The sequence below is a fragment of the Xiphias gladius genome, chromosome 23 (genome assembly GCF_016859285.1).
Source record: "Xiphias gladius isolate SHS-SW01 ecotype Sanya breed wild chromosome 23, ASM1685928v1, whole genome shotgun sequence".
Classification (NCBI taxonomy): Eukaryota; Metazoa; Chordata; class Actinopteri; order Istiophoriformes; family Xiphiidae; genus Xiphias; species Xiphias gladius.
Window position 1 is genome coordinate 13,597,491 of NC_053422.1, and position 26,284 is coordinate 13,623,774.

A 26,284-nucleotide genomic window follows, 5' to 3' on the forward strand; every position below is an offset into this window, starting at 1 on the left:
ATTTTTTTTTTTAATTTTTACATCATTGTATTGCTACTTTAAATTCTAAATTTTTCTTTCACCAGTACTCAATTACAAATGAAGTGTTTACATTTAAAATTATACTTAGGTAAAACTACAGAATTATTATCAGTTATTGTTAGTTTATTATCCTTTTATATACTGTTCTGTAGCTAAAAAATAGAACAATACATCATATTTTATAAACTGATCATATGATTTGTACAAGTTTAATCTGCAAAGAAACTACAGTAATAACTACAGATTACTGATGGGAAGTAACTAACAACATTTACTCAAATATAGTACTTAAATACAATACTGAGGCATTTGCCCTCGAGCAGTTTAATTTTATATTTTATACTTTTACTCCGTTACATTTCGCAGGGAAATATTGTGCTTTCTGCTCCACTACACTTATCTGACGACTGCAGATAAAGAGTCTGCATACAGAAAATATGATCAGTTTATTAAACATGTCTAACTGATGTAGAAACCACCTTAGCAAGAGCTACAACGGTACAGTGCTGCTTATGCATAGTACATGAGTAACAATAATTCAATGATTTACAAATAATTTACAACTCCCACAGGAATTTTTTTTTCCTGCATAAATAGTGCTTTTATTTTGCTCATAACTATGTGCTTCTACATTAGACAGATTTTGAATTCAGGAATTTTACTTGTAATTAAAGTATTTGCACGTTTGTGTTGCTTTGACCTCTTCCCATCAAATGTTACAGTTGTCAAATAACTGCAGTGGAGTAAAAAAGTACCGCGTTCTCATTTGAAGTGCATTGAAGTAGCGATGCAGGTACAAGTACAAGTATATTAGCTGTTTGGTTGCTTACATATTTAGGGCTATTAGAGATTAGAAACCCACCTTAGCTGGAGATAGGACCAGAAATGGGCGGGAACCTGGAAGTAGGCTTCTACTCCCGGTACAGTATGAACAGGAAATATCAGGTACTGTACATGGGGCAGGAAATCATTAACATGCGCGATACGGCACCACATTGTTCTGCAACGACTGCATTTTTTTTCCTTTTCTCCGCGTCCGACGGTTAATACCTAAATACTGTAACGTCGTAGCCCGTAGCTCCTAACCGTCGCTGGGTCTAAAACCAAAGTGGTCCCCCCAACAGCATGGAAGACAAAAAATGTTCAACGTCAAATGTAGAGAGGCATCTTTAACGGCTGGTTGGACGTAAACAACAGCAAACCCCTCTCCCTCCACTGGCGAAAGAGAGTGAGTGAAGCCACATGCCATCTTGTCCTACAAACCTTCCCTTCCTAGCCCTAAAATAGGTTTGTAAAGGACGTAGCCGTCGGCGGTTAACTACAGGATGTAGTTACCAGCGCAGTGCGAGAAGAGCTTCGGGTCTTTACGTGACTCCGATAAGACACGAAGTGTGAACTCGTCCCAGTACTGTACCGTAACTGTACGGAGGCTCCACCATTGGCTCTAACCGACCATCGGGCCGGGGAGAAGGAGGCGGGGGCGAGCGGCTGAATGACGGCCGTAGTTGTATGGGCACTTAAGAGCCGCGACAGCCTCCGGGACCCGCACGGGCCTGCCTATTTCACGTCTACGCCGTGCAAAGCCGTCAGATGAGAGAGAAAGAGCGCCCTGTCATTTCCTTTGCCACCGCGGGATGTTGCGGACCGCGCGCGGACTGCGTGACGGGACGGCACGGCGTCGAGGCTGAGCGGACGTTTTCACAGGTTGATTTGGCACCGAGCGGGGACGCCAGCAAAAGTGAATACACGGTGCTCGTCTCTATAGGCTGTTCCGAGAACCAGAGGCTCGCATTAAAAGGAGAAATAGGCGGCGCCTGCTGATTCCTGGAAAAAGACAGACCTCCGACCAGAATGACACATTCGGCGTCTGCAGGATGGAGTTTATTCGATGAAGTTGACTCTCAGACCTGGGCTACAGGCAGCGTGTAGGAGGCTCGTCCGTCGGCAGAGGACCGTCTGTCTTGCACATTGTGACAGATAGCCAATCAAATCTGTTATTCAAATCGGTGCTGTCACTGACCTATATCCCATGCATGTGCGCCGAGAGCCCACAGTAACCTCACCACCGGACCAGACAGCATGGGGATCAACGGGGTAGACAGTCAAGCGCAGCCGTCCACCGGAGTGTGCCGGACGGAGGAGCCGGCCGCAGATCCCCAGATGGAGCAGAAAGATGCTCCTCGAGAAGCAGACGGGAGCAAGGCTGACCGGGCTGCGGGCAGCGAGTGCAAAATCGTGCCGGAGGACAGCACCATGCAGCTGATCGAGGCCGGGTGCAAGCCGCCCCTCTCCCCGGCTTCTGATTCCGAGGCGGGGGTCCAGGTGGAGGGGCACGGCCACGGCGCCGCATTCGTCCCGCCCGAAGGCGGTTTCGGCTGGCTGGTGGTTCTCGCTGCAACCTGGTGCAATGGGTCGATCTTTGGGATTCAAAACTCTTTCGGCATCCTGCATATGATGCTGGTGAAGGAGCACGCAAATCCCGACGACCAGACGTCTCAGTTCAAAGTGGGTGAGTACCGTACTGTCGGCTGAGGTGAGCTGGGCAGTGAGATCAAACAGCACATCAGCTGGTGGACAGAAGTACATTTTGTCCTGGATGCACGCTTGGTTGCTATCGCTGATATGAAAAATTAGAAGGTGGGAAACTTGTATCTCCACTGGGTGATTATCATGGGAGAGAGCAACAGCGTGACAAAAACAATGACATCTTTATGTAAGTGAAACCAGCATAATAGCAGCCTGTGATGTATAGGCTGCTATACCGTATATGTGTCACACACACACACACACACACACACACACACACACACACACACACACACACACACACACATATATATCAGTCTAAAAAAGATGTGGGTCAGCTCAGAGTTAAGCCTGCACTTAAAGTGGCACACTAACCATAGTCTCAAATGTCACATGTGCCACTTTAGGACATTTAAAGTCTGTATTATTTTTGTTTACTGTCGAGTGTTCATGCATTCTGATAATGCCCCTTACCTCTTGTTTAAGTTGCTTGTTTTGGAGAGCACCATCACTGATGTTAAATGATTAACTGGCATTCAACTGACCAACAGTGTACTTGCTATCTATCCATTAATGGCACTGTTATTCTACTAACCAGCAACTGCAAATCCATTTCAGTTTGTCACAGATGGGCCCTTTGATAGAAGTCTTTCCCTTAAAGGCTGAAACCTAAAGAAATGAACCACAGTCATTCGAACAGTCTGTAAACTTGTGAGAATGCTGACCTTAAGAAGTGTGAACAGAGTAACAAAGTGGGGCATGCAAAAAAAAAAAATTGAAAAAACAAAACAAAACCACCTTTGTCTCAAAGGTTTTGCCCCCCTAAATTTGAAATATTTAACATTTCATCTATTTTTTTCCGATTTTCGGGTTTTCTCTTTCACTGGACTGTTTGCAATTATAAAACACAAGAAAGACTTAGAAGGAGGGAAGCCATGTGAAACATTTCCAATGCTAGATTCAAACCTGGGACATTTTCTGCCACATATAGTATACACACTGATCAGCCACAACATTAATAATGTAATTCCAGGGACTGATATTAAGTGTGACACAATAAAGATTCTGTTGACCACTGACTGGCGTACATAACCAGAATAAGGCCAGTGTTCATCCCTCTGTTCCACAATCACCTGCGAAGGTTAAGGTCAGGATGTGGGAAGGGATTATGGTTCTAAGACTGTTCCGTAGCACAAATTCAACCCTTCATTATTATCAGTGTAGAGACAGTTACAGGCGGAGAGAAAATAAACCAAAGGCTCAGACATGATCAGGCTCATTTGAGTTGTTTATGTACCAACAGTTCAACACCTTTAATGGTATCTTGCACCTCGTCATCTCTAATTTATGCTGGCCTCACATCATATTCAGGTTTTGCATTATAGAAAGCCTGAGGAATCGCAAACATGTTGGGCCTGAAAACAGATTCAGTATGCCTGGTAGCTGCTTTTCAAGACTCATGTGAGACCAGAGATATCCCCTATATGTTGCAAGCAACAGGGGGCAGTTGCTATCAAGGTATTTATGTTGTTTTTTCCCCCCTTTTTCTGGCTTCTTAAAGATTTCATCTCCGGCCGTTCCTTGGCTTTAATTCTTGGTTGTTCTCATATGTGAAAGGATTAAGCGAGTAGGCTGAGTCCTGACCTTTCCCCCCAGCAACAGAGGAAAACAGAGGGGAACAGCTTTACTACAATAGTCACACTTGTAAAGACTCCTTTTGAACTATCCAGTCTAAGGGAGTGCAGTCAGTAAATTCACATGTGCAGAACATCTTGAAACAACATATCAAAGTGCTTCACTAGCAAAAGACCACAGGACCATAAGGTGAGGAGGGGACAGGAAAAGACTCGGATGTGATTAAATCTTAATTAGAGATTACCGTTAGGTTTTTACATCAAGCTCGACTATATCAGGTATTTATTAAGCCTTGAGGGGTAAACAAGAGATTTTCGAAATTGCCCAGTAGTAACAAGGTGGGGGATCCAAACACCTTTTTTTTTTTTAAATAAAAGAAAGTAATGAAGGAGAGGTGAGTTAATTATGAGTTGTAGATGATGTTGTTTTGTTTGATTACAGCTGGGCTCAGTCAGAGGTTCCATCGCTGTTGTGGTCACACTTACAAAAAATGCTGGTATGTCAAGGTGCGTACCGAGTGAAAGTATCCTACACAGCATTCTTTTCAAATGAAAAGCAAAAACCGTGTTGCTTTTATTATCAGTGGGGAGTGAGCCCCTCGTGAGCTGATGTGTAATTGAACGTGGGTACGGCGAATGTGGGAGAGAAGTTCAGACTGCAGCACTGCTTCTGCTGCATAGGAGTTTGCAAAGCTGGGAATGTGTGTGGAGGGGCAGAAAAAAGCGACTGTGTGAGCTAGTGATTAATTTTTCATTGATCCCTGAAATGATTTCCATCTATGTGCCAATAGTGTGAGACAGATTAGTAGGAAGACTGTGATGAGACAAAGCTCAGACGCAGACGTTGTCTACTGTCTAAATGTAAAGTTGTAAAGTTACTGAGCAATATCAACTTTATTCTTGTTTTTTTTTTTTTTTAGAGAATTTCGTTGACTTGTTCAAAGGCATCAAGACAAGAATTATGTAACTCAGGCTCCCTTAGAAAAGGAGTTTTTTTTTCTGCTCTAACTTAACTCTTAAGTGGACAGACAATACTTTTTACTGTCAGCAGCATTTGGTTGTTAAGACAGTTTTCCATTAAATGTTGAAAAGACACTGATTATGTATGAAAGACATACACATACAGTACCACAAACAGGCTCATAGGCCCAGGCTTGCATACAGGAAACCAGCCTTCTAACAAGTTGGAAAACGGAAAGCTATCTGAAGGCTACAAGCACCTCTGTGCCACACTTATACACCGACACACAGTACTTCAGAATAGCTCATAGTGGCAGCAATAACAGTGGTAACATACAAGTAAAACTAGGCAGGGATTGGTATGTGTTCATGAAATGTTTAAAGAATTGCTAAATAGTGTGTTCAAATGACGAGTTGTGTGTTTGATCACTTCACTGTCCTCTTTGTGTAACCTTGTCTCTATTTTATTTAGCTAGGCAATCATTAAAATTAGGGTAATATCAACATCACTTTTAAACATTTTTGTAATGAAGCTTTTGGCTGTAGCTTTTTTGCTTTTGGGAATATTAAGCAGGTGCTTATGAACTTAAAACATCAAAGGGATTAGTGTCTGGCCTGGAATTGTAAAACATTTTACATTTAGAACATCATGGGAAACTAAAACCTAACTAAAACACAGGCTAATAAGATTTGTATAAAGTTAGCAGTCCTTAAAAAGTCTTTGGGGGGAAGTTCGAGGATCGATGCAGCCTTCAAATGAACTATTAAATAAGATATAATTGCAGGTTTCAACACTGTATTTCTTTAGCTGTGGTCATAATATAATCTTGCATCATATCAGATGTGTTCAACATTCAGTTGTGGACATTTCTCAAAAGCCAAATTTCAACTCAGTAAACAGTATTCTAGCTAAGATTCAAACAGTGCTGTCACAAGCAAACTTCTCCCGTCATTAACATACTGCTGTGCTCTGTGTAGTCCTGCATTGTAGCTCTGCTGCCCCCGATTTCTTCACCATCTTCAGTGTAGCTGGAAATCCCAGGTTGGCAGATCAGGGAGTACTGTAGCATTTTTGGCATTCCAGTGGGCAGGGGAATGGGTTCAGGTCAGATCAGAGTCTCTTAAGGCTCCACGCACAAGCAGGTATATGCAGAAGATTGATTGCAGGGATAAATTGTTTTTGCTGATTGTGGGATCATCAATAAAGTTAATGCATTTATTTATAGGCAGTTTTCCAGCAGGTTCAAATGGAAATAGTGACTAAAGAGGAAAGCAAACTCTCCCTTCCTGACACAAGCGAGTGGAGAAAGTGTATCAAGAGTGAAGCCTGAGAGCCAGTTTAGGCAGAAAAATCAAGTTGTGCTGCTACAGTGTACTCTCTGCAAAACTTATCCGATATAAATCCATACATATCCTCCTTCCTGAATAGTTAATAGTTTCAACACAAGTGGTTTGCACAGCAGTGAATACTGTTAGCTAGGTGCATGATATGACTAATAAACAATGGAATTAGACAATGCTGTCAGACACATACGTGGACTGAGGCTGAGTTGTTTAAAAACACTTTGAACATATCTGTGACAGCTGGTCCCCCAAAAGACTTGTCTTATACCCGCAATACTCTGCAAACTTTGCTGCCTGACTTGATATACTGTATGGTAACTAGCCAGTTAGTTAACTGAAGCTAAAACAAGGCTTTATGAACACAAAACCCTAGTCTTTACACAGTAGTTGCACTACTTTGTTGAAAACAAGGAGAACTCTGACATCAGAGTATAGTAATAACCTGTATTTTATATCTTTATTGTCTTGGTACGTGCCATCGTTTGGTTGATACAATGCTACTTGCGCTGGGTATCTGATACTTACCTTCTGAATTAGATTGTTTTGCTATTCTATGTTTTTCTAAACAGAATCTCTCAAAATTAAGATTCTGCCCTGACCGTGTACTCATAAAGGGTTTAACCAATAATATACTGTACATATAGGACGGTTAAGTTTGACTTGACTGTGGTGACTGGGTGAGGGAGTTTGCAGGCTCCTGCTCTGGTTAACAAGGCTTACAGTTCGCAAAGTATCAAATATCTCTCAGGCAACTTCACCACACTTGCTTATTTTGATGATGGTAAAAATGAAGACATCGCTTAGTTTGCTACTAGACCTACTCGTTAATAATGCACCATTGAAACGTAAGGGCTGTCCGTTGTTATGGTCTTTGGCTCATGTACACTGTTAGCCATAAAAAAGGCACAATAAATTTGTACATTTCATTTTGATTGATTCCTACAGTGTAACAACACTGTTCAGTATCTGTGTTTTTTCAGTTGAAACAATCATGTATGTCATACAACAGCGCATTGTCCACCCCTAGCACATGCTAAGGACATTTCATGTGGACTTGGGGGAATGGGCTTCCGTACCCAGTCTAAGGTCTTGTACCTTTCCGTTTCCGTTAATGTTGTAAAACTATGTACGGCTATTGTTACTTTAACTGTGAGTACCCAAGATAGTTCCGTGCAAAATATGTTGCATTGTTTAGCAGATAGAATATTTCCTCCCTGTGTCTATGGGAAATTGTTTTATGCACAAACACTGGGGTCAAAAAGCATTTGGACAGTCATTTGTTCTTGATTGTTTTGGCACATTGGATTTGAAATGAAACAATGATTATGTGGATTTCTTTCAACTTTAAAGGGTTGGTTCAGTCCAATTCCAAAAAAATATATAATTTCCTACATACTGCAGTGGCATCTATCTATTCAGATAATTTTGGTTTTATTTGCCTAAGTTTGGAGATGCGTGTCTCTGCTGACACCCAATACATTGGAGGTGAATAACATTTTGCTGGTATGGGTCAAAGCAATGAAAACGTTTGAAAAAAAGGTAAGCAGTAACACGTCTTTCCAGGAACAATGTCTTTGTTATTCAGGATAATCCACAGAGCATGCTGTAAACAGTTTTCTTTGAAAGTACTTCCGGCTTTACTCGCTGTCTGAGGGACTCAAGAGCTATAAATCCTACACTGGTCATCTGATGTGAATGTTAACACCCTCAAGTTAAATCTGAAATTTGGCACCTCAGCCTCATTATTTCATTTCAAATCCAGTGTCTTGGAGAACAGGGCTAACACAACAAATATGGTGTCACTATCCAAATTCGTTTTACTGCACTGTAGCTCCTACTGTGGTAAACAACTATAGCAGTCTTTGTGAACTTAATCTCTGGTTCCATATTGTATCTGCACTGTTGAAGTAATTGTTCCATCACAACCATGTAAATTTCAGTCTTGAATCGCGTGAGAAAACCTGAATGACATGAGTGACTCACTGTATACACTCAGTCACAACAATTGGCAATAGAAAAGCTGTTTTGTTTGGCATGCAAGATATTTATTAAGATATTGAACTCATCTGTGACTGGTTTCAGCTTTGTACTCATGATGCAGACCACTCAAAATAGCCACATGTTAAAGAATGTGTAGAAATACAGTATGGTATGAATATTACTCTAACTTGCATGGTTTGGTTTGGTTTTATTCTGCCATAAAACATGACATACTTACAAAAATATATATATGGTACACAAAACAAATGACACAGATATCCACAAATTAAAGTTATTATGTATGCATGTATACAAGCAAATACAAGATAAACTAAGTAACCTTGGTTAATCTGTTGGTGGATTAAATGACACTGCCTCTTTAAAAGTCTAAAAGCATTTCCCTGCGGCAAGAAGTTTGTTCCACCAATGTACAGATGGGTCCTATAGAGTCTCTCTGTCAGACTGCATCTATCATGTAATGAGAGGGATTGTTGTTAAGCGCCCCCCCCCCCAACCCCACACACACACACACACACACATCTTTTCATTTTGCTTCAGTCTCCCTCGCTGTGTTCTTCTTCTTTTGTTTGAAAGTGTTCAGACGTCATCGTCTCTAATGAGTACACTCCTCTCAGTCTATTCACAGCCCTTTGCTTGTGCCAGGGCAGAGGAAAATGGGGGTTTGGTGGTTGGGTTGGCCATAGAAGAGAAGAGAGAGTGCGGAGGAAAGATACATGGGTCTGCACTTTTGTGAGCCTCTGATTGTACACTAGATCTTGTATGTTGTAGACAACGTGCTTTGTTTTTTATACGGTAACATTGAGTAAACGATACATCGAAGCGTTTACCCCAGGGACTGTAATCATCTACTCCACATTGGTCCCATAAAGATCCTGTGGAGATAGGCTTGAGAAAAAGTAACTGCGTAATTTGATGTAACATGACAACAACCATCAATTACGACTGCGGCACTGCTGGCACTAGTGGTACTCAAGTTATCATATTGCCTCAGAGCCAGATTACTGCCGCCTCAAGTTCTTGAGGAGACACAGGGCTCTGTGGCGGCTGGCCGAAGGATTGAAGCATGCGTTTCTGGAAATTAACCCTTGAGCTTAGTCAACTGTTCCTAGTCCTTCATAATATGCTGCCTACCCTTTTTTCCTTTTTATTCACTATGTTGTTCCACATGACTCTATACCGTCTCTCTGTGGTCCCATCTCCCTGTAACAATAAATTCAGCCAGTTAGAGACCACAAAGTTGAAACAATAGTATTGGTATTAAGTTGTAATCAATAATTTTTGTTATTTTAATTTCAATCTTGATGCTAAGCATTAGTGCTGTCAGTTACACATCCATTCCACCTCTGTAACTCATATTCCTGGGATTGTCTATTGCTGAAATTGAAGTTTCTGTCTTTTTTGTCTGTTCAGCCACGGTGGCTGTCATCGCTCATTTAACAACCCAGTTGTAATGTTACAGAAGCAGATAATATGCCTTATTCTGCACAGAATAGGGAAGTGCAGTAACATATAAAATGCAGATACATCTATCTAGAGCAAAAGATGAACAGTACTGGAAGAGCATACGAGAAAAGCATATGGCAAAAGCTACTGATGGAAAGATTAGTTACCCAGGACTCATAGGTCCAGACTGAACAGCCTGATTAAATATAAAACATTTTACAACTCTGCCAGATACACTCCAGATGGGAGGCACCACAATGGCTGACTGAGAATGACAGAGTTAAGATCCAGTGGTCCTTCCAGACAAACCAACTGCACATGTGGTCACGGACAAGGAAACGAAAGTGGTTCTGGACATAGATTGAGTGGTTTAAGTGACAGCACCATTGATAAGAAAGAATATGAGAAGCTGGACAAATACCAGTGACTGCAAAAGGGATCCCAGTAGTAAAAACGTGCAGGACTGTGGCCATTAATTTCTGAGATTCCAGGCACCAGAGGACTGCAACCCCAATTAAAATCGACCAGATTCTGTCAGGAGTTTTGACCCAGCAGTCCATTTTTGTGGGTGATTGATTTTTAGAGCTATGTACATATGTCATTAAATTTTACGGCTGTTTGCTTAATTCCTGACCGTATACCACATGGTTTTGCGCACACCGTCAAGGCTGCAGGCTTTTCTTGCGGACCACATCCTTTGAAAGATCCCACCACTGAAGTGGGACGCCACTATGGTCATGTAGGTCATTCACTGGCTACCGTGGCCTTTCCCTTAGGGCCACCATCAACTTAACCTTCCTATATGTATGCATATTTTTTGTCATCAACACAGTACAGTAGCCCTAACTAGAGAGTTTATGGAGTTTTGAGTGAATTCTACTATGCTGTTTGCAAAACCCATACAGAGCAGTCTAATGTTTTTCATTGTGGTAAAGTGATTTTTTGCTCAACATTGTTGCTTGATTGTTGTTTCAGTTGTGGAAGTGTTAAGGGTTCAGTATTTTTTAAAGCTGCTATAATGCGTATTTATATTAACAATGGATCAGGTGACTATGTGTAATGTGAAAAGGGTCGGTTGTAGTGACGAACCAACTCAGAACTTTTAACCCAATTCAGCAGTTACTCGCAGCACCATAGTTTTGGTTTACAGCCCACAACTTTACTCTTTTGATTCACTCTCACCGCTCTCATCGGTGTCATTATCAGGCGAAGCAGGCAGCCCAGACTGAAAACACTACCTGCCCAGCACCAAATAGCCGGCAGGCAAAGTTAGCAACTAGCTGTTGAACAAAGTGAGGCATTTAGCAGCTAAAGAGCCACATATACCCAAGTCATTGCAACCCTCTACCCCCTGCCTTTCTGGCGTGGGGTAGAGGGTTGCAATGACTTTACCTAATCTGACACACACTAAGTTTATAGTCCCTTAAGAGAGTGGTTCTTAGCTCTCAAGATCAGTGGTGCAGTATTGTGCAACTGTAATACTAAGGTGCTTATGGGAAGCCAAACCCCAACTCTTTGGCTTATCGAGCACAGTAGATTAATCTGATCTCATGCAATGTTGCCACTGAATTCTCCCTCAGTGCTACATGTTTTTATGTATAGTGTTTAGATCGAGATGTGTTGGGAGGCCATATAGCAATAACCTATTTTACTGTTGCACCTTTACTTGAGGATAAATGTGTCTGCTCAATGCCCTGTGATAGGATGTGTGTATACGTATGCCTGCAAGTGTGTTCTGTTAATGTTGCGCCTCAAGGTGAAACTCTGCACATTTTGTGGAAGAAAGTTACTAAATAGTGTGAGTTCATGAAGTACATGTTAAGTAGCAGAATTGGTGCAGTCCCACACTTAAAGTATACAAATTTTGACTTTGTAGCGTACACTATATACTAACAGATTTTTTACAACATGTATATAACATAAAACCTCCACAACAAAGAGTGTTTGTATAGTGCTGTAGAGCTCGTATTTCAGACTGAACGCTGTATGTGTGTGGGTGTACGTGTAAATAGGTAAATCAGTCCATCCACCTGTTTATCATTCTCTCTGGTCTCTTTCCCACTGAGCTGTTAGATTAGCGTGACCCACAGCCCAGACACCACGGTAGACATTAAAGCTACCTTTGCCCCCCAGGAGACCAGACCCAGACATTTGTTTGCACTTCAGGGTACGCAGCGTCTCTGTTCGATCATTCTGGCTCGTTATGTTTTAACTCTCGATGGATATTACACCACAGGCCAGAACTATCCACTTTGATCCATTTTTTAATAAAACTTTCTTCAAATGACTTTCATTCGCAATAAAAGAAGATATATTATAAAATTATTAACTAAGTGGCCCCTTGATTTTTAGTTTTTCTCATCTTTCTCTCAAATGATTTTTGTGTCCTACTTTTAGTTCCAAGTGGGACTGTATATACACTACAGTTGTTTTACTGTTTAACAGTAAATGGTAAGAAAGGCAAATCCTCAAGCTGCATATGATATGGTAAGGGGGTTTCAAGAACTGTAGAAACCGTTGAAAGCTTACACATGACAAAATCATTTAGTGTATTTCCATGCAGGAAAGAGAATCCATTTCTCCTCATTGTCCTTAATGTCAGTTGTATTGCAAATGTATCCTGTATATCTTTCATATGTTGATTTACAGCACACAGTGCATTTCAAGTTACTTGGACTTGAACTTTGCTTGATACACAAACAGGTATACAATTTCTGATATTTATTTTAGGTGATAGCTCCAACATATAGCATTTCCACATGTTACTGATGATGAACCATCTCCCCTCTCGTCTTCCTCTGCAGCCTGGGTCGGGGCCCTGGCCATGGGCATGATCTTCTTTTGTTCACCCGTGGTCAGCATGTTCACCGACCACTTTGGCTGTAGGAAAACAGCTGTCAGCGGGGCAGCGCTGGCTTTTATAGGGTTGCTCAGCACGTCCTTTGCAAAGTAAGCCAGTGTACACTTAAGACATCACTTGTTCGAACCCCAGTTTGTGCCTCTGGTGTATTATCATTACATTTTAGTCACAGAGCTACTGATAGAAATCATTATTCTGAAAAGGAAATATCTGGCATGTTTGGAAAAACCTAGAAGATTGTTTAATAACACTTACTGGCATCCTGATGGAATCTCCAGAATTTTCCCAGTCAAATTCTCTAACCGTCTGGATGAAAAAATAATCAATCAGTCCCAAAACAATAATGATTTTCAACCAGTTTCTCAAGTTGCAAGTGTATTTCCTAATCCAGGAGCTGTAAATGACATGCGTCTTTGCTATTTTGTACAACTCAAGAAAAATATCAACCCATTATTTTGTATGGAAATATAAAAAAAAATTGAAAGTAACATCAGTATAGACAAATATATTTGAAAATTCAACAAACACACTAACATTGGATTAGGAAACAGTCACACTTTGGGAAGCAGGTTAAAGACAGCTTGAATTTTTTTTTTTCATTCAGTCTTTGAGGATTCTGGAAATATTTTCAGAACAGCAGTAAGTTTCGTTTAATGACCTACTGGGTTTTTTTAGATTTCATCAGATATTTTTTTTGTGAAAAATCTGATATGAGCAGCCTGAATTACATTATATTTGATGATATTCTTACACTCTGTGTTTACAGACATGCCTTTCACCAAATAATGATGCTTAATAAACTTTATTGGTTGTTTGCATAATCAGTTTATACAATGATTAATTTTACAGCAAAAGAACTGGTCATATAATAATTGAAAAATTTCATAATGATTTTCTGCTCCTTTTCAACATCATATCTTCAATATCTTATTATTTTCTCTTCCTTTAATTTCTCTTTTCTGTTACTTTACTCCTCCTTTTCCCCTTTTTTCCTTATTGCAGCTCCCTGAGCCTTCGTTATTTCACATATGGCATACTATTCGGTTGTGGCTCCTCCTTCGCCTTCCAGCCCTCCTTGGTCATCCTCGGCCACTACTTCCGCCAGCGCCTGGGCCTGGCCAACGGCATGGTGACGGCCGGTGCCAGCCTCTTCTCCATGGGCCTCCCGGTTTTCCTCAAGAAGGTGGTGGAACCTCTGGGCCTCAGTAGGACCTTCCAGATCCTCAGCCTCTTCATGCTGGTTCAGGCCCTGTTGGCACTGACATTCAGACCTTTACTGCCTGCTGGAGGAGGCATGGGACCACCCGGCATGGGTCCTGGATCAGCTGAACCCCAAACCCAGTCGGGGTCTACCGCTCAGGGCTGGAGCAGGTGGAGTAGGGTTCTGGCTGGGCTCAAGAAATACTTCAACCTGCGTGTGTTTCACATCGTGACATACCGGGTGTGGGCATTTGGAGTAGCTACAGCTGTATTGGGCTACTTTGTGCCATATGTCCATCTGGTAAGAACATCTCATTGACATGCTTTTAGTCGAATTACATGTTATGTGTTCCTAACTTAAATTAGTTTAACTAAACACTGTACAAATATCTTAAAAAAAGTTCAAGTCTTCTGTCTTACTTTCTTGCATATCACCATTGTAAAATTAGCCAGCCATGTCATATTTTGTTTAGATTTAACAGATGTTAATGGAAGTTTGTATGTAGATACTAAGCTTTATGTACTTCACAGTCTTCCTTCAGCTGTGCAAAATATTACCTAATATGGAGAACATACCATAACGTTCTTGGGTATTTTTGGTATGTGTCTGTGACCTTTTTATCGATATTACAAGGTTGTATAAACAGTATTATGGTGTTGATTAGTCTGAGTTGTATAATCATGTATCTGATAAAAAAAATGATGTCCCTCAGCTGACTTGGGAAATGGAGAGAGGTGGGGAGGGAGTGCGACTGATGTCAGAGCTTTACTGTTGCACCGTGGGTGGTCTGATGCCATTCATTTTCTGTGGGCCTTGGGTAGAGGGCAGTGGAATGCATTGTAAATGAGCAATGAAAGCTGAAGATTTGATTTGTTTCTATTAGTGTGATCACAGGGTTTGTGAGAATAACTGCTGTGACTGAATGTCAGATGCCAGGTTTATGATGACAGATCTAAAAGTGTCCTTCTCTTAAAATCCAACTGAAATTAAATTTCATGTTTTTTTCTGCTGCAGCATTCATATCTGCTTTGTAGGACGGCATATTAGGACCATTGTAGGTTAAAAATAAATAAATAAAAAAAATACGGCGCCAGGGAGAGGGGTTAATATTCTGACAAAAAAACCCATAATTTCCTAGATTAAAGTCATAAATTTACAAGAAGCAAGCTGGATATTCTCTGAAATTAAAGTGGTACATTTACAGGAAAACTCACAAATTTATGACAAAAAAAACTCGCTAACATCAGTTTTTAGGCTAGATGAATAATAAGCAGCTCATCTCACACGCAAATATCGCTTCAGTCTGTTTAGATGCTGGTTGGTCCTTACTCTTAAATACCACTCCTGACAACACACTGTCCATGGCTTGTAAACTACAGCGCAAATTTGTTACTACCCACACCTTGTTTTCACCTTGTGAGTCCCTCCGTGTCCTGTGTGGTTGTGTCATCATGGCAAAATTTTGTCCTGGAAACACCCACCCATAGTACTGAAACAGCTCTTTTAAGAGTTTTTAATGAGTTTCTCTTAACTGTTGATTCAGGGAACTCTGCTATTCTGGTGCTTCTACACCTGATGGCTGCCTTTGACACTGTGGATGACAGGATCCTTATATCATGTCGTGAACAGTGTGTAGGTATCAAAGGTACTGGATTCAAATGGATTCAGTCATACCTGACAGACAGGAGTTTCTTGGTTCACCTAGGTGAATAACTTTGACTGCGGCCTCACTTATTTGTGGGGTCCCTCAAGGCCTCATTTGGGGCCCATCCTTTTTTCTTGGTATATATCACATAAAACATATAAACATACAATTCTTGACATTGTTTTGATGAAGTTCAAATCTATCTGCCTATAAAAATAAAGAGTAAAGATTCAGTGCAGCCTTTGCTGATCTGCTTAAAAGATATTACAACATGGATAGATTTAAACTGTCTCAATCTTAAAGAAAATAAGACTGAGATTGATATGTTTGGAAGACCTCCTCTTTTGGATGACCCTGATGTTACTCTTGGCCTTTAGCTTTTTACAGAACCTTGGTGGGATTTCTGACACCTCCTTCAAATTTGATAAATGGATTAGTTCAGTTGTCAAAACTAGTTTTTTTCAGTTAAGACCTTTAGCCAAGGTAAAGGCCTATCTCTCTCCCAAAGATTTCAAGAATTATTCATGCATTATTACATCTTGGTTAGACTATCGTAGACTACTGTTCTTTGTATATGGGTGTAGAACAGGTGTCTCTCCGTCTTCTGCAGTTAGTACAAAATGCAGCCGCTGATCTTGTAATCAGAAAAAGACAGCGTGATCACTTAACACCAACATTGGCCTCCGTCCACTAGATTGTCTGTTTCAGGATTGATTTTAACATTTTATTGCTTGTATTTAAGGATTTAAATGGGTTGGCACCACCTTATTTAGCAGAACTCTTGTATAAGCATGTCCCAGTTAAAGCACTGAGGTCGACTAACCAGATGCTGTTGGATGTTCCAAGATCTAGGCACAAAAATAGAGGTCACTGAACCTTTGCAGTGGCTGCCACTAATCTCTGGAACAGCTTGCCTATTCATGTAAGAACTGCTCAGACACTAGAAACTTTGAAGTCGCTGCTAAAGACCCACCTCTTCTCGTCGGCATTGAATTCGAGTAAAGCTTGACACCTTGACCTCCTTTATTGTGCCACAGTTCTTTTACTGTTATAATGTTTTTTTTATTTTTTATTTTATGCTCATTTGTTGTTTAATTTTATATTTGTTTATTCTGGTATTTTAAGCCTGTTCAGCACTTTGGTCAACTGTGGTTGTCTTAAATGTGCTATATAAATAAATTATGACTTGGCTTGACCCATTGTAGAGGGAACTACCACAAAGGTGACTTTGAGTGATTTGGCAGGTGTTGCTTATATTTCTGTCCGTCTGGCTGTCTGTCTGTCTGTCTGTGGACAGATTTTGTCACTGCGATAACGTCATTGCGCTGTGCTAGATACAGTCATGAGACTTTACAGGTGTGTAGTTGAGATCAAAATGTATGCAGAGTCGAAGATGGGTGTGGTCTGACCCATGGGTCGGAACAATCAGCATGTTGACGGGCATAGTGGCTGGTGTTATCCCATTGCAAGATGGTCTCTGGTTCACTTTGTCTTTTATACCCCTGCTGGGGCTCAGCCTGCCAGCTGCTGTCAAACAAACACAGACAAACCCACTAGGGGCTGAGAGGAAAAGGAATATTTCTGATATTCCTCCAAAGACCTTGTTATTCTTTTCTTTTAGTAATAAATAAACTATTGACAATAAAATTAAAAATAAATTTAAAATAACACTTTAGTCATACCTTTTGTCGGCAAAAAGGTATGACTAAATGTGACTTTAATAACATTGAATAATTTTACATTCTTTAACAGTTAAAGTGCAAAAGTCAGCTAGGTTACTATATATTTTCAAAATCTGTACACAAACTATAACCAACTTTGGTGTGAGATAGTGAGATAGTGAAGGATGAGGATGAAGTGTAAAAAGCTGCAGCGTGGAGCTGTGAAGTTGATCTCCCTCTATCCAGATGTCGGATGTTCCAGCTCCGGCCTCCCTCTGTCAGGCCTGTTGTTTCAGGCCCGGGCCCAGATGTAAACACAGCCCCGGCCTTTGTATTGGCTCAACCACCTCAGGAAACTTCTCCTGTATGGCCTCTCTGTATCCCTAAACATGCCTATCCTATGGCCATTGATGAATTTAGAGCCCTTCAAAGCAGAGCAAATATTTCACAAGGACCAGCATGCTCAGGAAAGACTTCAGAGGGCAGTTTCATGTTCTGGGTCTGTATTGGGGGGTCAGGGGTGAGGGGAGTGGGAGGGGCTGACCTATATGCGTTGGATCTTCCTGTCCTGCTGTTCCAAAGGTCTGTGGAAGAAGACATTTTGTTATACTAAGACCGCGACTTAGGGTCTATGGATGGACAATTTCACCATTCCACCAATTGCACGCCGATTTGCTGAGTTCATTGACTTCTTAGGCATGGAGCACAAAAACATCAGCTTCTCGAGTGTTTCTTATGCAGCACAATCACATTATCCACTGTTACAAACAGCCAAATCTCACACAGCACCGTGTCTGTTTTCATGACAGATCAACTTTGTGAAGAAGCAGTTCAAGGGGACCCAGAAGGATTGGGTGCTCCTGGTGTGCATAGGAGCTTCATCCGGGGTGGGACGCCTTGCTTTCGGCAAGATTGGAGACCTCATTCCTGGTCTTCAAAAGATCTACATGCAGGTGAGGAAATTAAACATCTGCACATTAACGTTAAACTGAAATAGAAGAGTTGGAGTTAACTACTATCATTTCTGTTTTAAGGCTCTTTTTTTCAGACGCTTTGCACTCTGGCACACATTATCACACTGAGCCAGTATTTGTTTGATATTATTCTTTTAAAAGGGTTATTGAGTGTGACTTGGTTGATAGTAGATATTTCTATTTGCAATCAGTGATTCAGTGTTTTTGATGGCTTCTTAGGTTTCACATAAACATGATTCAGATGGTCATTTGCACACACTTGAAGATCTAAAGTAAAAAGAAGCTTTCTTGTTGCTAGATGACTTACCTGTGTAATTAATGGTAGGCAAGATTTAGTCCTGAGCAAATGGAAGGGGGAAAAGCAGTTCCTTGTAATTGTGAAGGGTTTTAAGGTAACACTTTAGCTCATTGTTAAGGAACAGAACCCTCCATCACAGAGTATTCATAATGAACTCTGACCTCAGTATGACTGTTTAGATTTGTACAAACATGCAGGCAGCCTTCTGCAGAAGTAAACAAAAGCTCAAAGCAAAGATATAAATATATTTCGTAGCCTATAAAACAGATGCTGTGACTGAGGTGTATAAAAATTCCTCAGATGTATATTCCTTAATCCCCACATAATTCTTAATACATGAAACAAATTTATGGTGGTACCAGTTAACTCAAGTTTTACAAATTTAAAGTTCTCTCCAGATCCTTTTTGAAAATATGTAAAAATACCCTGCTCTGCTGAACATTTGGTTGAACACAGTTTTCCCAAATAAAAGGTTTTTTTTTAAAAAACCCTGAAAAGGTGCTGGAAGCAATTCTATGGTTACTTCTTCATTGGGAAATTCATGATATATGAATATTCAAATATGCAAATATCAGAGGCCTTACACCACGCCCACCACCACTGCTTGCGCTAGGTTGAGCGGTGAAAGAGCAGTGCGCATCAAGATAGCTAGCATTAGAGGAAACATTGGAAAGATTCAGCTGTTCAGTCAGACCCGGACTCAGATGAGGAGTCCCTTTGTGCACCAAAATCGGCAACTAGCAGACCTATCAGAATAGTAAGTGTAGTTAGCATGTTAGCCTGTAACTGGCAGTGGCTGACACAGCGTTAGCTGTTGCGTTAATACAAACTCTCACTCTCTGTACTGACAAATCCGCTCTGCGCTGGAGGTTTCGTGTTACTGTTGCCTCACCCCACAGGTTGACGGGATTGGTTGCTTAGGTATGTGACATTTGAAACCCAGGCTGTCTGAATCTGTGTTTTTTAAAACTGTCATTGGTACACTGCAGTGCCATGGTCGAAATAATCAGCCATGGAGTTTACTGCTTATTTCGCTTATGATGTGTCTTATATCATAAAAATCACAATATGGACATGTTCACAAGGTTATAAACTTGATTTTCATTGGAGGGGGTCTTTAAGAGAAAATAGCAACTACTGTAATATAAAAAATATCAGCACGGTTGATAATTTTTTTAAAGACATTTTCATGGCAGAGAAAATATTTTTCTAACATAAATACGTAGGTTTTTATCAAGCTGCAGGGTGTACTCTGTTGCTGTGCAAAGAACAACAAGGATAGCAAATGGGCCAACTAACAGGCTGTATATTATGCCCTTATTTACTTCCATCAGTACTTCTGGTAGTACTAAAGAAATGATGGAGCAAGAAAACACTAATTTAGTTTAAGTACAATGTAGTGTATAATGGATAGAGACTATAAAGACATTGAAAACTTGTTTTCTCGCTGTCTGTTTCAGGTGGTGTCCTTCATGGCTCTGGGCCTGATGTCCATGATGATTCCCCAGTGCTCAGTGTTCGAGGGGTTGGTGGTTGTGTGTGTGTTCCTGGGGCTGTGTGATGGCTGCTTCCTCACCATGATGGCTCCCATTGCATTCGAGCTGGTTGGGCCCATGCAGGCCTCGCAGGCCATAGGCTACCTTTTAGGCCTCATGGCTCTGCCCATGACAGCAGGTCCACCCATCGCTGGTGAGAACACACTCTTTTTCATCCAGTATATTCCAGAAGGGATTCACAGTGATCTCGCTTCTCTCAGGATGTTGGCAGTAACAGCGCACAACAAGTTGATTGATATTACCAGAGAACAACAGTTGAACAAGGATAGAAAAGATGTAGGGAGTAGGTAAGACAAATGCACAGCAGGATAGATTGTACAGCGAATTGTATTAAGAGAGGTTTGGCCTTGTAGCCAAATGTAGGCTGTCTCCAGGGATTTTCAGTGGTGGAAGAAGTATTCAGATCCTTTACTTAAGTAAAAGTTTCAGTAGAGCAATAAAAGTCCTGCATGAAAAATCCCACTTAAGAAAAAGTACATAAGTATTATCAGGAAAAGTTCTGATACAAAAATCTGTTTTCACTTTTTGGACTTTTTCTCTAATCTATGGTTTCTGGTGAGATATTGGATCATTTGAACATTTATTGAAATTAAACCATGTGAGACGTTTAGAGGGAAAAATCACTACTTAGTGAAGCTGTTAACAACTCATAGACATTTGAAATGTGACCCCGACTGCACACTGCTTTTTGTAAGAAGTCAAAAACCAAAAAGGTTGGAAAGCACTGGTTTAATCTTTAACTATGTGTGGTATTTTAAAAGCTTCTTATATTATCCATTGTGTAAAATATTCATCTTCAAAGTAACTAGTAACTAAAACTGTCAAATAAATATAGTGGAGTAGAAAGTACAATATTTCCCTCTGAAATGTTGTGGAGTGGAAGTATAAAGTAGCATAAAAGGTAAATACTCAAGTAAAGTACACTACTTGAGTAAATGTACTCAGTTACTTTCAACCACAGGGGATTTGTCTTGAGAAAAAAATATAGGGTCAGATGTCAGAATTCAACTTCCTTTGTCCCCTCTGCCCCCCCCTCCCTCCAGTTCTCTAATAACATGAGTGTGGAGAAGAGCACTAAATGGGAGACCATTAATTTGATAACTTAATCATTCTCGTGCTTTATGTTCCCAATAACTGCTTTTAGTACAAAAGAGTCTGCCTTCTATTTGTGGCTTCAGCTCAGCATACAGAAGCCCTATCATTGTGGAGGTTGATGTCAGTGGTTTGATATAATAGTCCAGATGAAGATTCATGCTGTCCACCTGTTAAATTGATCTGCAGACTCTCATTTAGCAAAACAACAAATGCTGGTTTCTGTTTTAGACTACATCTTTAGAGAAAGCAATATATTGATATAACTGCATACCCAAAGCTCTGTCAAAACAGGATTATCCATGATGATACAGTACACTAGAGCTGAAACAATGAGTCCAATAGTTGATTGACAGAAAATTCATTTGCAACTATATTGAACTGATGATCAAAAAAAACAAAAAAGAATTTTAAGATGCCACCTTGGGTTCTGAGAAATTTCTGTGGACACTTATTGTTTTCTGACATTTTCTACACAAAACAATAAATCGATATATTGAGAAAATAATCACCAGATTCATTGATACTGAAAATAATCGTCAGTTGCAGCCCTGTATTACATATTTTTTCTTTTGTATAAACTTTCTTTTGTTCTGTTAATCTGATTTTAGCAGCAATTTGTGGATGAAAATGCAAAAAATATGATCCATGATTTTATTTTTGAAATACTGAAAATATTCTGGTTTCACATGTGACTAGTTCATTAAGTTTAGCAAAGTAGCTGATGTTTGCATAGAGGATGTGTGTTGCTGTTAAGCAGCAGAAACCTGCAATTACCGTGTCTCTCTTTGTCAGTAACCAATGTCAGGTAATTTCAGGTCATTTATAGCATCCAGTGCATAAGAGACTAACCAGCCAAGTGTTTACACTGTATCCACACACAAAGACTTGAATACAGACATAAAGCACAGTATAGCGGTTTCAGTTGGCATATCGTTTCAGTTTTCCTTCTGACGAAATGCAGATGCAAACTTTAAACATAGATTTACTTTCCAAAACAAAGCAAAGGCAGCTAGGCTCCTCAAAGTCTGAATGATCACTTTATCAACATGTGCTGTTCTGGGCAGGTGTTATTATTCATGAGCGAGAGTGTATGTGCAGTAGGCAATAATGTAAGTGCACACCCCTCCCACTGCTTACAAGCTCAGTCTGTTAAACCTGTTAACCTTGCTTTGTCACTGTGCTGTAGGTATAGTTTGTTTGCTTTAGTTCACATGTAGATAAATATAGGATTCAGATAAGTATAGTATAGACAGGGTGAGGTTTTAGTGCTGTATGTATGACAGAATTACTGTGGCCTTATCTTGTGTTGCTACTTATATTAGTAGGTTATAATAGAACTTAGCTTAAGTTCTTGAATTGAGCTTTTTAAACAGACTATAGTTCATTAATAAGGTAACAATTACTGGCCAAATCTAAGGAAATTTCACTATATTCAGTGCTAACAATATGATGTTATACAGACAAACACTGGAGTAGGCTCCAGGGGGAAAAAAGTAAATATGATGCCTATCTGTCACTGGTGACATTAAGAACTCCTTGTTCAGTAGATATTGCGTTTCATTGGGATTCCTTGAGTAAAGACAGGATAACATTATACAATATGTATCCCCATGCTACCACTGCCCAGGTCTCCTACATGATTACTTTGGAAACTACACGGTGGCCTTCTCCCTGGCTGGGGTGCCTCCTGTGGTGGGGGGCGTGGTGCTGTTCTTTGTGCCCCTGATACATGCCAGGCTCCAGCGAGGTCAGGCAGCGGCGTCACCAGAGGAGACATCCACGACCGCCCACATGTTGCCCACTGCGCCACTACCGGAGGAGCCCAAGAGCTGCCACAATGGAGACATCCTGCCTGGTTACACCGACGTGGAGACACACATCTGAGTTGCACCGTACAAAGGTTACATACATTTACACATATCAGGCACATGTCATGTATCTGCACCTGGAAATACTGTATGTAAACACACGTTTCTCCTTATGTTTACTTTCCTTTTGTTTTTGTTTTTCCAGGGATTCAGCCCACCAGCACCTTTTCTCATCCTTAAATTGCCCTCCTACCAACCAGAGCACTCAACCGTGGACTTCCTGTTGGCTGACCTTTAACCCCTCTGGGCCTTCATTGGATGTTTGTTATTTTCATGTGGCGAAAGGTCGAAAAGGGCACTCTGGCTACAAGCCGCAGAGAGGACAAAAAGCAGGCACATCAGGGTAGGATGATGGAAACGTTTAAGGGGGATAAGCACAACACAGTCTCAACTAGGATTGTTTCATCAGTGGGGACTCTGTAGTAACACATGCCTCCAAGAGGAAAGAAATGAAAAGATTTTAACTGACAGTGATAGTTTATGATTTCACAGAATTTATGACTATAAATATGTATATTTATAGTCATAAATATAAAGAATAGTCACATTTATGACTAAAAATGACTATGCTTTGTTTTTAGATTCCTAATAAACACGTTGTTAAGATAAAGAGGCATATGAAAAAATAACTAGTGAAGGGATAAATTCACAATTTCTTTATGTAGTACCTCGCGCATCTAATTTTTTCCAACACAAAGCAGGCTTGCTTTATTCTGTTCTATTGTTTTCTGCTGTGACCACTACAACAGAAACGTATTGTATGTATCTGCTGTAAATGTCACAGGAGGAAAGAGACAGTTTTTCTAAGAGATCCGCCACCAGACAAAATCAACTCAACCGCACACTGTACCACACTGTACTCACAGCCAGGGTCTAAAACTTCAGCAAAATTACTTCAGCTACTCCAACAGCCCACCTGCATGGGAGATTGTGTTTGTGGCTGCTGTTGATTCCACTGATTCATATGCCATGAACACTAGAGTGTTCGACGTTTCCACAGTTAGTGATTTTTACAGTGAATTTGTAGCATGTGGCAGGTTAACTTATGCAGTCAAAGTTAAAAGAGGTGAGCTGTGAGAGCTGTGCATCTCCTGCCTGAATCACCCAAACTAAACACTACAGTTGATACAAGATCTTCTCCTGAGTCCGCCTTAACGTTCAGCTTTTGTTTTTTCAAAGAAACAAACTACGGTTTTTATTGGCCTTTTAAGGTTTTAGCAGGGTGCTAGACAAATCCTCATATACTGTGTTTTTTTATGACTTTGAGAAATAATTGCAGTGCAGTCCTAATGGGAGATTGACAGCCGTTGGTAGCATAGATTTTTCTCATATTAACAAAAGGCATTTTTGTCTCTCTTCTTTTTAAAGTTTTCCTCTGTGTGAATGTGTGTGTGTGTGTGCGTGTGTGTGTGTGTGTGTGCGCGCGCGGCACCGTTACATCTGCATTTTGATAGTAGAGGCAGTTATGTAATATGAAACTACTATGATGTTACAATCTGTTGATAAGAGGGGACTACTAAGATTAAAACTGCCAAGAGGCCAAAGCCCTCATCAGGCCATCTCACAGATAAACCAGTCGGTTTGCTGCTTTAGTTTAGTCTCGTCATGAGGGCCTCACTCACTGTGTCAGCAGTAATGAGACAAAACGTCACAGCCTCATTGAGATATTCCCTCAGGAGGAAAGTTTGAGTTACACTCTGTGTTTATATGCATAACTGAATAGCAGACGGGGGAACTGGGAAAAAGAAACACCCTGGTGTTAAGGTGGTATTCCTTTCTATCAATTCCCCTCGTTGCTTTCACTGCCATTATTCAGTCGGCTTCTGTGTTACAACATTTTAGGGCCTGAAAGCTACACAAACCTCACTGCTGAGTGTAGTTTTCTTGGGGGTAATGCTATAGGACAAACAGTTCTGAATAGGAAACGTACACCTACTGTATACCTCAGTAATCAGTCAATCCTCAGCAGTTTAGTTGAACACGGCGGCATTCTTCATTAACTGTATAATTTCACTGTTCTGTGTGGTGGTTTGTTGGTGCAGTCTGAATCTCAAAACCACAAAAGCTGCCAAACACCTATTTTCAATCAACCGTGCTCCCCCCAAAACCTCATTAGTGTCTGTTTAAGTACCACAAAACTGTAGAGATGTCATGCTTCCATTCCCCATGATCTACCAGTTGGTGCATAATAGATTTATCCTTCCACCTTTTTTTGCCTTCATACCCATCTGCTCTCCTGTTTTTGATACTCATCATTCCCGCCCTCTGTTACCTCTTCCTAAAAAAGTTACTAGTTGTCATTATTGTAGCTTCTCCTTATCAAAGCCTGTTTTTCATGTCTGTGATGGAAAAATTCAGTTATTTAAATGTCTAATATTCTTAAATAAAGTTAGAGGAGACACGTAACAATAAGCAGTGGAGACACATAGAATGGTTAAAGAGTGTAAAGCATGTTTGAAAGCGAAAACATAGGCCTCTAATTTGACTGAGGCAGCATTAAATTCTCTTGACAGCACCGCTTTTGATGCTATTTGCAGCTGCTGTTAAGACACACACACACACACACACACACACACACACACACACACACACACACACACACACACACACACATACACCAAAAAATGGTGGGGGTAATTAAAATTATGGGCTGCACGAGCTGTCCTTGTACCACCTATATAAGCTAACCAGTATCATTGTCATCACAATTTAACTTGATAATATTATTTCAGATTAGCCAATTTGAGTTCACTTTTGAGTTTCATCATCCCTCAAAACATAACAGATCACATTAACCTGAAGAGTACTCCTCCACATTAATATGGTTACAAACGCCAAGCCCAATTAAATCGTCAAAGTAAAGAGACATCTCTTTTTCACTTTCATCTAAAGATGATGTTTTTACAGCAAATTTCTGTCACTTCCTCGGTGAAAGTATAGTGTTGGGCGTTAATGACAAGTTGCACTAGTTTGCTGCTGCTAAACTAGAGGCCTATGTCACAAAGTCTTGGAATCTAGCAAATGAATGAGTGAATGAAAAGTCCACAGAGCATTTTCCCTCTGGCAGCCATATTGGAGGACCTCAGCCTTTTGGTTTAACAGCAGCCGCAAAAGGCTGATGGTGTTTCTCTGCACGAAACGTATCGGTCTCAACAAAGTTTACTACAATTGTTTCATTTTTGTGCTTTTTTTTTTTT

At 40.5% G+C, this 26,284-nt stretch overlaps 1 protein-coding gene across 1 annotated transcript; it reads left to right on the top strand.

Annotated features, from left to right (window-relative positions):
- The first annotated feature begins 954 nt into the window (after positions 1-954).
- On the top strand, positions 955-26,284 carry slc16a2 (solute carrier family 16 member 2). The gene is made up of 7 exons (XM_040120268.1): positions 955-2,530; positions 12,734-12,878; positions 13,792-14,290; positions 18,106-18,249; positions 20,029-20,257; positions 22,847-23,119; positions 23,233-26,284. Exons 1-6 carry the CDS (start codon positions 2,101-2,103, stop codon positions 23,101-23,103), a joined length of 1,704 nt encoding a protein of 567 aa, XP_039976202.1. The 5' UTR covers positions 955-2,100; the 3' UTR covers positions 23,104-23,119; positions 23,233-26,284.